Here is a 13,280-nt window from a genome sequence, read left to right as displayed (position 1 = left end):
ATTAGCTTTATTTAGATTATAACCACATGATTCTTGTTTTGTGTTTATTCCCCCAAATTTTAATGCTGTAATTACATCATGTGACAAACAGATCTTATGGAATTAATTTTTCAGTTATTAAAATAAACATTGGTGTTGCTTCAGTACAGGTAGTCCTCAGCTTACAGCCATTCTTGTAGCAACTGTTCAAAATTACAATGGCACTGAAAGAAGTGTCTTACCCCCAGTCCTTGCAGTTAATGACCATTGCAGCATCTTTGTGGTCAGCTGATCAAAATTGACAACTGACATGTACTTACAATGGTTGCATGTGATTGCCACTTGCGACTTTTCCAGCCAGCTTCCAACAAGTAAAGACAATGGTGGAAGCCACATTCACTTAATGACCATGTGATTCACTTAACAACTGCAGAGATTAGCTTAATCATAGCAAAAATTGTCATAAAATTGGACATGACACACTTAAGAATCAGCTTGCTTTGCAATGGAAATTGTAGTCTCAATTGTGGTCATAAGTCAAGGACTACCTGTAATCTTTTCGTACAGTGGAGCTAAACAAACTGAGATTTCAGAACTATATATTCCTTCTGAAAGTCAGTTCTTGAGTCCCTCCAGAAATTTATTTATTTATTTATTGAATTTATATTGCCTCCTATTCTCCCATGACGACTTGAGGCGGCTTACATAATATATTAGATAAATTAGATAAATATAAATTGCTAACAAATTTTAGTTAATGTGTTATATGGAACAATAAGGTAAGTTATATTTAGTATAATTTTAATTCAACCCATATTGAATTATGCCAAATTTAACCTTTGTAGTCAAGCTACATTTTTGGAGTTTGCCCCTATAATGCTTCTTAGCTACCAAATATGTTTCTGAAAATGTTTGTGTAGCTTGATCTATTAGTATGTGTTTGTGTGTGTGTTTGTGTACACACACACACACGTCTATATATATTGGCTTCTCTTTTCCCCTCCTGTCCCTCATTTCTTGTTGGAATTGGATTTTCCATTGTTATTGAGTGTTGAACACATAATTAACTTGGACACAAATACATTAAAGTTGTAATTGTGAATATTTTACAGATTCCTCAGACATAAAAGCCTCTATTCTTTTAGAGTTTTCAGGTGGTATCTATGGAAAGTCATTCAGGGCAATAAAAGCAGGTTAGGCCATCAAATGCGTAAATAGTACATTTCCTCTCTCAAAATAACTTGCCCTTTTAAAAGAGAAAAATGTAGAAGTATAATGGTATATTGTTTGATGCTAAAGCTGGTTCAACTAGTATTTGGTTGCAAAATAATAATAAAAATCTCACACAGGCTTTGCTGCAACAGGAAGCACATCTCTTAAATATTTTCCCCAAAGTTGAGTCAAATTTTTCTTTTAGTTAATGGGGTATAATTTATTTTTCCTATTATATTTTTGGATGAATAATTAACATCTCTTACATCTAATACATTGCATGTTTGATGCTATGTATGGCATAGATTATTTTTTATTTCTGCTTTTACATTAAGTAGACACCTTTCTCCAGCATAGTATAAACCAAGGTCTCTCCTGACTTGAGTTAGATTGTGAGAAAATGAACATGTCCATATTGGTTGTGGTATTAATATGGAAGTGACCTACCACTGCCTTCTTTCTGATTTCCCCCCCAGCTTGCCTATAAATGTACGATTTCCTGGTCTTCCATCCCAGACTTAATCAGGGCTGAGTTAATTAATCATTTAAATTTTTACAAATCATCCAAGATTGATTAGAAGATGCTTTTTTACTTTTGAAACAGGTTGATAATTCAAACCTTCTTGACACTTAAGCCTGGCTACAGTGCAGCCAAATTTCATATCATGATTCCAAATCCAAAGTAATTTTTAAGATCTTTTATTTTTCAAATAATTACTTCAGATAATTTTTAGCACAATTGCTACATAGATGCTGGATCACTTGTATAATTGAACAAAACCATATCCAATTACTTTTCCCTAAGAGTAACTTACAATTTTTATTGAACAATTTTACATGAATAAAAGGCAACTATGAAAACATGAATAAAGAATAAACTGGGAAAGATAAAAGAAAAAAAAGTATAAAAAGCAATACAGATAAAGAAGAAACAAAACAAAAAGATAATTAAAGAAATGACTTCTGATCTTCAGTGCAACATACTATCCTTCTTCCCTTTCTAAGATTACTTTGCGAAGATACCTTGTATCCTATTTTCAGCCCTTTTTAATTTACAAATCCACAAATTACTCTTTTTTTCCATTTTCAACAAAAAGTCCATGAAGGGGTCTAGTCTTTTATAAAAGTATCTAAATTTATCTCGATCAAACAAATCAGCTGTATTGTCTTCACGGTCCATTCTTCCATTGCTTTTAGGAAACATTTCAGACGTGCATTTTAAAATGTAATAATATGCTTATGGTAAAATGCAAATAGCATTCAACTTAGAAAGGCATTTGATTGAAATTTGTTTTGGCAATTTGGGGAAGGTAATAAAGTTATTAGTCTCCTGTATTGAATAGCATGGAAAGTTTATGTGTGTTGAACACAATAGTAGGTTCTGTGTTTGTATTCCACCCTTCCTTCCTTGAAAGAGTTCAAAGCAGAAGTTACATACTCTCAACTATTTCTATGAGTCTGTGCTTATTTGGTAATTTGTGGAGATTTCATTGTGGGTTTCTCATGACACTACTAACCACAGAAAGTTTTTTTTTTTTCTCAAAAAAAATTAAATGCCAATGGCTTATTGTTTTTTAGCTATTTTAAAACTATCAAGAGAAGAATGACATTTGCCATACTTTCTAAAAATATTTCTCAGTTAATATGCTTTTATTTGGTATAGCCTGATTCCTTGTAGGGATTTGACTGATCATAGAAAATGGTATTAAAGAGAAGAATTCTGTTAGTATAAATGGAAGGGCAGGCCTGAGAGCCATTCAGATTAACTGTATGAATGAAGGAGTAATTGATGGTTGTGTGTTTATTTGTAGTGCTCAAAAAGTTGGAATATTAAACATGGGTATAAGCAGTTACTTCTTTCTCTTTAGAATCACGCTGTGATAAAGAGATGGATTTTCTTAGTGGTTATGCTTTGTGCCTTCCTAATCTCACCAGGATGCATTTTGTTGAACATCGTCCTAAACTTTGTATAGAAATTAAGGTGAGTACATCAAGAATTCAATTCAATCAATACTTTGGGTTTACATTGTTGCTGTTATACCAGTTTCATTTTATTAGCAAAATGAATGAAATGTTAAACAATGTAGAAACATAATTTCAGTGTTTTGTTTCCATTAGAGGAAGTAACTATAAAAGATGAAATGGCATTTTGCAACTTCTTTAAAATCGTAGAAAGTTTTGAAGCTCATTTTAATTAGGCATAATTATTCAAAATAGAACTATAATATAGGACACTTTGTGTACCCTTATCCTGATGGCTACTTCTCACAAAGGAGATAGAATGAAACAGTGTTGTTAGAGTGATTTTGTTCCAGTATTCCTCCTTAATGACATCAAATACATAGAAATTATTCTTCTTTTTGGGTTGCATTTATGCAGATTTAAATGTTTGAAAATTTGAGCAGTTAAAAGTGTTACAGCCATTTAGATTTATGCCAAATAAGTAATACTTCTGGGAATGTATCGATCATTTTGTAACAAGTATAAAATAAATATTTCTGCTCTTTGTATGTATTAGGGATAACAAATTTGTGTACTGCTTTTTATAAGAGTTCACTGAAAGGCTGAACAATCCTAACCCTAACCCTCCTAACCCTAACCCTTATGTTATTGGAAGTGCATAGTGGGGTTGGTATTACTTTTAAATACAAAGCAAAGATGTCCTAAATTTTAAACTGCATTTTTTCTTGCAGCCAAAATGCGGATTTCTCCCCTTTTCCAGTCATGTTTCACAAGATATAAAATATAAAGTTTGTCGTTACTGCATGCACCAGCATCTAAAGGTAATGTAAAACTTAAGTGAATTGTAAGCTTTTGATATCAGAGTGGAATTAATACTCCATTTGAATATGGCAATTATAAGTCAAAACGCATTTTCCAGTTGAGAAGGCCTTTTTATTTACATTAATCTACCCTGTCATGTAGATAGAGGGAAATGCTTTTGTTGGGAAAAGTGTGAAGAAGCAGAATGTTAGAAATTGTAACTTTCTTAAACTGGGAGGACAGGGAAACAAAAGGCATGAGTGGAAGTGTCTGGAGATGTTGATGAACTCCCAGCTTGAACAGTGTTGGAAATTAAATTAACTGGAAATTCGAGAAATAAATTAATGCATATTTAGGAAGTCATATGTTCTGTTTGTCAACAGGTAGCAAAAGGAAAATGGAAACATCTAAGTAAATATTGTCCGCTAGATCTGTTTTCAGGGTAAGAAAGTATATATCTTATTTTTATGTATATTTCCTTCATTAAGCTTGTGTTATTCTTGCTACTTGCTTTGAAGAGTTAGCTGCTATATGAAATTTTAATAACTTTATTTGTAATACAGAAAGTTTCAGTCTTAATCACAGAGCTACATGATATATTCCATTAAAGTTATGGAAAGAAGCTAATGTACAAGTTGGAAAAATAATTGGAACAATTTTCAGGGAAAAAATGTGGAAAATTTGGGTCTTACAAATAGCTTCTAAGTAGAACTGTCTTAAGGATTAGAGTGGAGAATAGTTCCAGTCATAGGATTATAGAGTTAGAAATAAAATACGTGTTTGAATAAAATAAAAGATGTGTTTGAAAGTAGATCAGATAAATCAGAATGAACAAGTTTACTCTAGTTGTGGATTGGTTACACTTCATTTTAAATATTCATGTTTTTTATATTTTAGAAATAAACAGCGAATGCACTTCGCCTTGAGAAACCTATTATATGAAGCACAGAATAATTTAAAAATATTTAAGGTAAGGTGCTTTAAATTTTTCAAGAAAGCTTTTGTTCTTCATCCAGCCTATTTCCTTTATTATTTTTGTTCTAGTGTGCTTAATTAGGAAGCAGATTCTGAAGGTCCAAGCTCCAAACTCCATGATTCAAATAAAACAGCAATCAACACTTTGCTTACTGAGCAAGTTACTTATACTGATGTTGTTTGAAATAATCCTTTTCCCTTTTTTATTTTCTGAAAATAATTCAAAAATATGATTAATGAAGATAATTTGGAAGTTTAAAGTAGAGAAATGTTATAGAAGAGGAAGAGTGAATTGGGTCTGCAAATTTGGACAGAAGTATAAAAAATGATAGATCTGGTTGAGAGTTATGAAGCTCATTTCAGAAAGCATACACTAGTTAGAAGCTGTAAGAACCATACATTTCTGGAAGTCTATATGTCCATTTGTGACAGTCTTGGATTAAAGTTGAGCAAGGATCAGTTACAGCATGTTAGCATTTCTGTAATCCTTCAGAAGACACAGACGTCAAAGATTAGACATACCAGGGTTCTTCTTTGTTTTGTTTTATAAAGAAATACTACAAGAATCTAAGTTACATATGCAACATGGTTTCATGTGTTTGAAATTCGGCATTTAGATGCAAGTTGATTACTAGTGTGACCAGCCTTTTCATCCCAGTTGATCCTGTCTCTCTACTACAATTTGTGTGGCCTGATTTGTTAGGGTTGAATATGGTCTAGCTGCCATTATTTTCTGCTGTGGAAGGCTGGGGTCTACAAAGTATCACTGTGCTTCTTTGATGGAGTAATTCCCTCCTGCCAATTTTTTTTCAAGGTTTTCAGAGTCCTGCTTCATTCTCCTTTCACTTTCCTTCCGTTTTTCAGATCAGTTTCAGTCCCGCAACTTCTGTGCTATTCTTCAACCCAGCTATGTTAGTAGCAATAGCAATAGCATTTGGGCTTATATACTGCCCCATAGTGCATTACAGCACTCTCTGGGCAGTTTACAATATTTGCATATTTCCCCCAACAGTCTGGCTCCTCATTTTACCAACCTCAGAAAGATGGATCAACTTTGAGCCCTGTCAGGATCAAATTCCAGGCTGTGGGCAGAGTTTGCCTGCAATGCTGCATTTAACCACTGCATTTATATCTAATAGCGAATGAATACCTGATGAACATCAGTCTGCATTTCATCTCAAATTATTGCTGGCTGGCAGTCCCATTTCCTCCTCCTCCATAAGCAGGATGAAAGCAATGTAACAATCTCTAGCACTTGCAGACCTACATTCATATTTAGAAAGTTTTTTTCATTACCGTATTGGTTGATTTCAGGCTACAGCTCTTAATTATTTTTGTAATTTAAATCTTAATTTTTATATTTAGTATTGGGACAAAAATATATAGAGAGACTTTGATAGCTGCTCTTTGCTGTGATCAGGGGAAAAAGAAATATGAGGAAAGCAATGAATTCAGCAGGGTCTTAAATCTTCCTCTCTACTTGTTGCTTTTATTTTCCAAATCATGTATTTCTCCTGCTTTAATTTGTCTTGATGATCAAGTAGTTACATAGGGATCTATTATTATTACTAGTTTCCAGCTATGAATTACTCTCAGCTCTCCAGTTGCAAGATGCATTATCACCCACTAATTTTAATTCAGATTGTCCTAACATATGTATATAAGTTTTCCCAGTTTTCCTTTTCAGAATGGCAATATTATCAAAGAATGCAAGAAGGATTAAATGAACGAAGAGACTAATTAAATCTAGTTTACACCAGCACCATTCATTTTATCTGTTCATTCCTTTCTGTTGTTGGAATCCATTGTTACTTCCACCAAGCCCAAAAATTGTTATATATTGTTCTTTAAATTTTTCATTTGTTCTTTAATTTTCTCATTTGTCTTCGATGATCTCATCAACTTTATTCAACCAGGATTCCTCCCGCTTTCTGTGCATATCCATTATATACAGTAATACCTTTCATCATTCCAGGAAGCATTCATTTTCATACTTGCCGCTAATATCAGTCCACATACGTCTATAGCACTCTATGACATAATTCTTTTCACTCAGTTCCAAACATAATCTTCCATTTAGTTATTCATTCATTCTGTTGGAATTGTAATTTGTCTTGTAATACTTTTCCTAATGGACTTATGATTTCTCTTCCTGAAGTTTTATGTTCACCTAAATTCCTTTATTTTTTCCCTTTTGCCACACTATTTTCCCCCAACTTGAGAATATTGGAATATTGTCTGCCATATTCAGAACATTTTATTACTCTTGTATTCTTAACTTTTTCTGATTTTTATCTTAATAATTGAATCAATCTTTTTTTTACTGAACCACAATTCAGTCTGAATTTTTCACTTTCCCCAAAAACTGATGCCATCATTCACTGGACTGTAACTATGACTCATTTATGATTTTTTAATATAGACAATGCTGTACTTCAATTGTTAGATGGGCTAGATATTGGTATTTGAACACAAATCTTTTTAACATTCATATTTTATTGTGTTTTACTAATCTGGATGAAATGTTAATATATGTTGCTAATCCACGTATGATATGCCATATGCTAAATAAATAAATACGAATTTATATCTTTATATACACAAAGAACAATCTTGATGATAGAAATTCACACTTTGAAATACCTTTTAGCCTTTTCATTCATAATTAAACTTATACCTTTTCTTCAGTGCATGTTAATCATCAACCCTTTCCCCCAAGATTAGACCTTCCTTCAAATCTGTTTTTCTCCTTTCTTGTAGTTTCATGAACACACAACATATCTGCATTTTACTACTTTTTCCTTCATTAATTTATATCCTTCACATTTATTCTTCTTGCATGTTGAGTTGCAAAAAATACACAGTACAATACTAGATCATTGCCTATAGATATCAAGCTCCAGTACTCATTATGGCTTTGTTCAACCAAGGCTTTCAGATTGAGAAAGTGTAGACTAAATTACCAGCCATAGTCACCATCTGCAGCATATTCTAATAATGGTAAGATCAGGACCAGTTAAGTTTTTCACATACTGGCTAATACGCTGTACATTTTTTTAAAAAAATCTGGTTTTACCCCAAAATAAACTCACATTATTTTATGCAAGCTAGGATCTTATTTTAGAGACTATCTCGCAAACCAAGTTACTGTTCTTTGCATCTCACCTGTGAAGTACAGGGGGTATCACCAAAAGGTATAGTTGGGATATCTCATTTACAACAGTTGAATTATTTTTGTTATTATTTTAAAGGCATTAATTAACTTATTTTCTGTTACAGAATGGTGAATTAATTTATGGCTGCAAAGATAATGAGGATTCTCTCTCTGATTTGAATGAACTTGCTTGCCACCTGAAACCTTTCTTCTTTCCTTCAAATGGCCTGGTCAGTGGGCCTCATTGTACAAGGACAATTCTGAAAGAGTTGATCCATGTAATAACAACAATTCTACTGAGTAATACAGAAACCTGTAAAGCAGGTGATTTGAAGACAGTTCCCAGCTCACAAGGAAGGAGTTATTGTGAAGCCAGTGCTTTCAGTAAAGAGCTAGGGCGGAATGGTAAGAATTTGTGTGCCTTTTGCTGCAAGATATCTATGTCAGTTTGGCCTTTTCACATCCCAAAATATATTAATATATAGTATAAGTCGAGTTTTTCAGCCCATTTTTTGTGCTGAAAAATCCCTCGACTTATACTCGAGTCAGATCCCTCTGAAAAAAAAAATGGTGTGGAGTCGCTGCCGCCGGAGCGCCCCAGTCCCGCCGCCTCGGGAAGGGAAAGGCAAGCGCTTTTGCCTTTCCCTTCCCTGCCGGGCTGTCGGGAGTCGCTGCGCTGGCGCGACCTCAGTCCCGCCGCCTCGGGAAGGGAAAGGCAAAGCGCTTTTGCCTTTCCCTTCCTGCCGGGCTGTCGGGAGTCGCTGCCACCGGGCGCGACCTCAGTCCCGCCGCCTCGGGAAGGGAAAGGCGGCGGCGACTCCCAACGGCCCCAGCCGGGAAGGGAAAGGCAGGCGGCGGCGACTCCCAACGGCCCCAGCCGGGAAGGGAAAGGCAGGCGGCGGCGACTCAACGGCTCCAGCCGGGAAGGGAAAGGCAGGGGGAAGGCAGGGCGGGGACTCCCAACAGTCCCAGCCGGGAAGGGAAAGGCAGGCGGCGGCGACTCCCAACGGCCCCAGCCGGGAAGGGAAAGGCAGGCGGCGGCGACTCCCAACGGCTCCAGCCGGGAAGGAAAGGCAGGGGAAAGGCAGGCGGCGGGGACTCCCAACAGTCCCAGCCGGGAAGGGAAAGGCAGGCGGCGGCGACTCCCAACGGCCCCAGCCGGAAGGAAAGGCAGGCGGCAGCTACTCCCAACAGCCCAGCCGGGAAGGGAAAGGCAAAAGCGCTTTGCCTTTCCCTTCCCGAGGTGACGTGAGATAGTGAGATCGTTTCCCAAATTAATTATTTTTATTTTTGAAATTTACCAGTAGCTGCTGCATTTCCCACCTCGGCTTATACTCGAGTCAATAAGTTTTCCCAGGTTTTTTGTGTAAAATTAGGTGCCTCGGCTTATATTCGGGTCGACTTACACTCGAGTATATACGGTATTTAAAATTTGCTTTGTTTTCAATTTTATACAGAATTTACTTTGCCTGCATTGGTTTGGAACATAAAAACTGTTTTGTTTTTTTTAAAGGATCAACTAGTCACTCTAAGATGGCTGGGATACTTTCCAGAGAGAAGGAATTAAACAGAAAGTTACAAGTAACTGTTTATTCTCTCTGGTTAAACTGAACTACTGATGAATACATATTACATAATAGGAATAAGCCTATTCCCTTTTTACAAAAGTAATGTTTTTTACATTTTGTATGGTGTAAAATAAGCTATCCAGCCTCTCAGTGCTATCTTTAGTTAGATTTCCTTTCTATTTTCCTTTGTTACTACTTCTGAGTTAGATACTGAACACTACATTGTGACACACCATTGTTCAAGATATTAATGCATATGTCACTGTAGAAAACCTAAAATGTATTTTAGGCGTCTACTTTTCCAATCCAGAAACACTTAAATTGGTTTCTGTCAACCCAATAAAAGTATTTGTTTCATACTTGGTGCCACATTCATAATAAAATTATAATATGAAAGAGGTTATTCCATTATGTAAAATGTATTTTCATATACAAATTAGTTAAAGCAAATAGTCTGTTGCTAATTATTCCTTCTCCTGAATAATCAGAGAAAAATTGAGCGCATACAAAATAATGAAATATTATTTTTCTGAGAACATTTTCCACAAATTCTGAATGAACTTATACAATGTTTTACAATTTAGAATGCTATTTAGGATCATTTTTGTAGAACCTTCTCTTGTATAGGGAAAGACCAATACAAATATGATTTCACAGTTTCTCCTTTGGAAGATTTCTTTCAAACTAGAGCAAGAAACTGAATTGCAGAGCTTCTTTTCCCCATTTTTGAAATCTCTGTAGAAGGATCACACTTCAATTCTCTCCTGTTTATGCCCTTTGCTGTTTTTGATCAGAGAGATTGATACATCCATTGTAAAAACTGTTTGAAACTTATTCTTTTTAGCTAAAAACAAAATAGAGACCTCTGGCTTGCCAAGGGGATGTCTCCTTTACAAAACACTTCAGGCTCAAATGCTGGATACACTGGATATAGAAGGGGTTTATCCTTTGTACAACAGAGTTGAACAATACTTGGAAGAGTTTCCCAAAGAGAGGTAAGTGATACTAGGTTTCAGATCAGCAAAGTAGTATGGTCAGAGAAGACCTAAGTAGGCAGCACCTCTTAAAACAATGGTATAACTCCTCTCAGTCTTAGAGTATGACTTTATACTTAAGAGTTAGTATGTCCCTGTCACCTGACCCTAAACTGTACTATGTCTACAAATATACAGAATCCAACTATAGTATCTCTGTTAAGTCTAAAATTTGTACCCTAAAAATTGGGAAATTATTCAGTAGTTTTGTCATAATAATGAGGATCTGATTTCTCTAATAGCAAAGCAAAAATGGAAATTGCAATTTCTGTCCCCAAATAGCTTCCCCCCCGACATATCTGAATAAAAAAACTAGAAAGTTAACTTTTGGGCAGGGCGGTGTCTTCTTCCTTCAGTTTTATTTAATAACTGTCAGAGAAATGCTGCAAAGTGCTTATTATTCTAATTGATTTTAAGAATGAAGGTTTCTGCATTTTTCAAAGAAAATTATGGCTGTCTGCATTTGTTCCCTTCAGATGCAGTTCCTCAAAAGTGAAAACTATTCTTGCTACTTATAAAGATTTTATTTTTCATATGCTCAAATCATATAGGCAATATGCCTAAACTTTAAAGAAAATGAGAATGACAATAGATCTGGTGTAGAAGAATATTTTTTCTAATCATCAGTGATATCACAATACAAAATCTTTCTAATTTTTTAAAAATTGCATTTTTGTCTTTGTTTATATGGTTTATTTATTTTGTACAAATTTTATATTATAAATCATTTGGTGCAAATTCATTTATTTAAAATAAGGCCTGGTGACTCTGATGGCATACAAATTAAAAATGAAATAGCCTAAGTATACTTTCCAAGAATTTAGAAGTCCTTGGAGTAGAACAGTAGTACATATTTTATGCAGTACAGTGCATATAGAAAGTCTGCATACCCCTGTAAAATTGCCAGGTTTTTGAGATGTCAAAAAATCAGACCAAGATAAATCACTTCAATTTTTTCCACCTTTCATATAACATATAAGCTGTACAATTCAATTGAAAAACAAACTGAAATCTTTTAGGGGGAAAACAATAGTAAGATTTATCTTGGTCTGATTTTTTTGAATTGTAAAAACTTGGCATTTTAATGGTTTGTAGACTTTCTACGTACACTCTACATTATTTTGGGGAACCAATATAAGTCATAAACCAGTGGGAGGCATTGGTATATGGAGAAGAAACATGTTAAGAAAATCTAATAGTGGGTTCTTCTTCCTTAAATAGCTCAGTGAGATCTGAGGATATTCGATGAACATGGTATGTTAGCTTATTAAATGTGGAAAATAGGGTGGTAAGAACCTTCAACCTTGAAAATAGCATGGCAGGAACTTTTATTGCTGTCATTCGACACAACAAATAACCTTTTGCAGTCGTCATGTCATTGCAAAATCAAAGGCAAAATATTTATTTGGAGCGTTCTTAGTTTGCAGTGTTGCTTTCTTCATTGTTTCATGTAATTTTAGGCAGCGGTCACTAGAGGGGACAGTAGCCTCAATTGTCTCACACTTGAACTGTGGGAGCTGCGTTAAAGAAATAGCAACTGAAATAAATTTGTTGCTGTTGTTTCATGGTACAGAATCTGGTTTATTTTCAGTTCTGGGACTCTGCATTTTACTTTATTTTCTGAATGTATTTATTTTTTAGGAACGTACTACAGATTGATGGGCCTTATAATGAATCATTCTATGAGAAGTTATTAGATCGCTCAAGTGAGGATGATGGAACAATAACATATGCATTGACAAAGGTACCTTATTTTGACAAGACAGTTTCAGTTCTTCTAATCAAGTTCTTTACGTCAATCTTATATCTACATTTTGCATATTTACAATTTCATGTGCAAAAGCATTAAGCTTTTGCTAAAGACATAGGAAGATTAAAATGTAGCATGATGGAACTACTAAAGTTAGTAGCATATATTGTCCTTTGGAAAATAGAAAACAACACAGGATGCCTTGTTGACCTATCACTGTCTACTAACCTCAGCACCAGTTACTGTGGGATAAGGAGGAAGAAATTAAAAGGCCATCTAGGCATCTACTCTTAATTTTGTTTGGTGTGTAATACTTTTATTTCCATTTCAATTTAATCCTATCCTTGAGTGAATTTTTACTGCATTTACTTTCAATTGCTGTATACTATTTTGAGAATATACATAATATCGGAGGAGGAAAACCCCGCGGGACAAAACCAACCCATGAATGAAAAAAAACAAAAACACCAAAAAAACCAGGGCACACACAACAGGGGGAAAAAAAAAAAAGAAAAAAAAAAAAAAATAATAAAAACAACCTCCCCCCCACAAAAAAACCAAAAAAAAAAAAAAAAAAAAAAAAGTAAAATTGAGATAGAAATATGTTTAATAGCCTCTTCACATGAAGCAACATACTGAACTTTTTGCATGAAAACCAGATATTTTTTTCTCTATCTAGTTTTCCTTAACTGAACTTACAATGTAGTTTTCATATAAATCCTTAAATATGGAAATAGCTACACACACACACACACACACACACACACAAATATACATAGGTATATGTACACGTGTGTGGGCATGCAACTGAATAGTGTAGTGGTTAAAGTGACACCTTTTGATGT

At 34.7% G+C, this 13,280-nt stretch overlaps 1 protein-coding gene across 2 annotated transcripts in view; it reads left to right on the top strand.

Moving 5' to 3' along the window:
• The window catches only part of IPPK (inositol-pentakisphosphate 2-kinase), a 30,478-nt gene that overhangs the window by 13,354 nt on the left and 3,844 nt on the right, over positions 1 to 13,280 (top strand). For both annotated transcript variants that reach the window (XM_026680537.2, XM_087954890.1), the window contains 7 exons: positions 3,060 to 3,172; positions 3,885 to 3,974; positions 4,338 to 4,396; positions 4,852 to 4,924; positions 8,209 to 8,488; positions 10,496 to 10,646; positions 12,327 to 12,429. In XM_026680537.2, coding sequence (XP_026536322.1) covers positions 3,060 to 3,172; positions 3,885 to 3,974; positions 4,338 to 4,396; positions 4,852 to 4,924; positions 8,209 to 8,488; positions 10,496 to 10,646; positions 12,327 to 12,429 — 869 coding nt within the window. The remainder of the gene's footprint in view (positions 1 to 3,059; positions 3,173 to 3,884; positions 3,975 to 4,337; positions 4,397 to 4,851; positions 4,925 to 8,208; positions 8,489 to 10,495; positions 10,647 to 12,326; positions 12,430 to 13,280) is intronic.

This window comes from Notechis scutatus, chromosome 2 (genome assembly GCF_049901735.1).
Source record: "Notechis scutatus isolate UNSWTSFEM ecotype Mainland chromosome 2, rNotScu1.2, whole genome shotgun sequence".
Taxonomy (NCBI): domain Eukaryota; kingdom Metazoa; phylum Chordata; class Lepidosauria; order Squamata; family Elapidae; genus Notechis; species Notechis scutatus.
The sequence above is the reverse complement of the archived record's forward strand: the minus strand, read 5'-3'. Positions and strand labels throughout refer to the sequence as shown.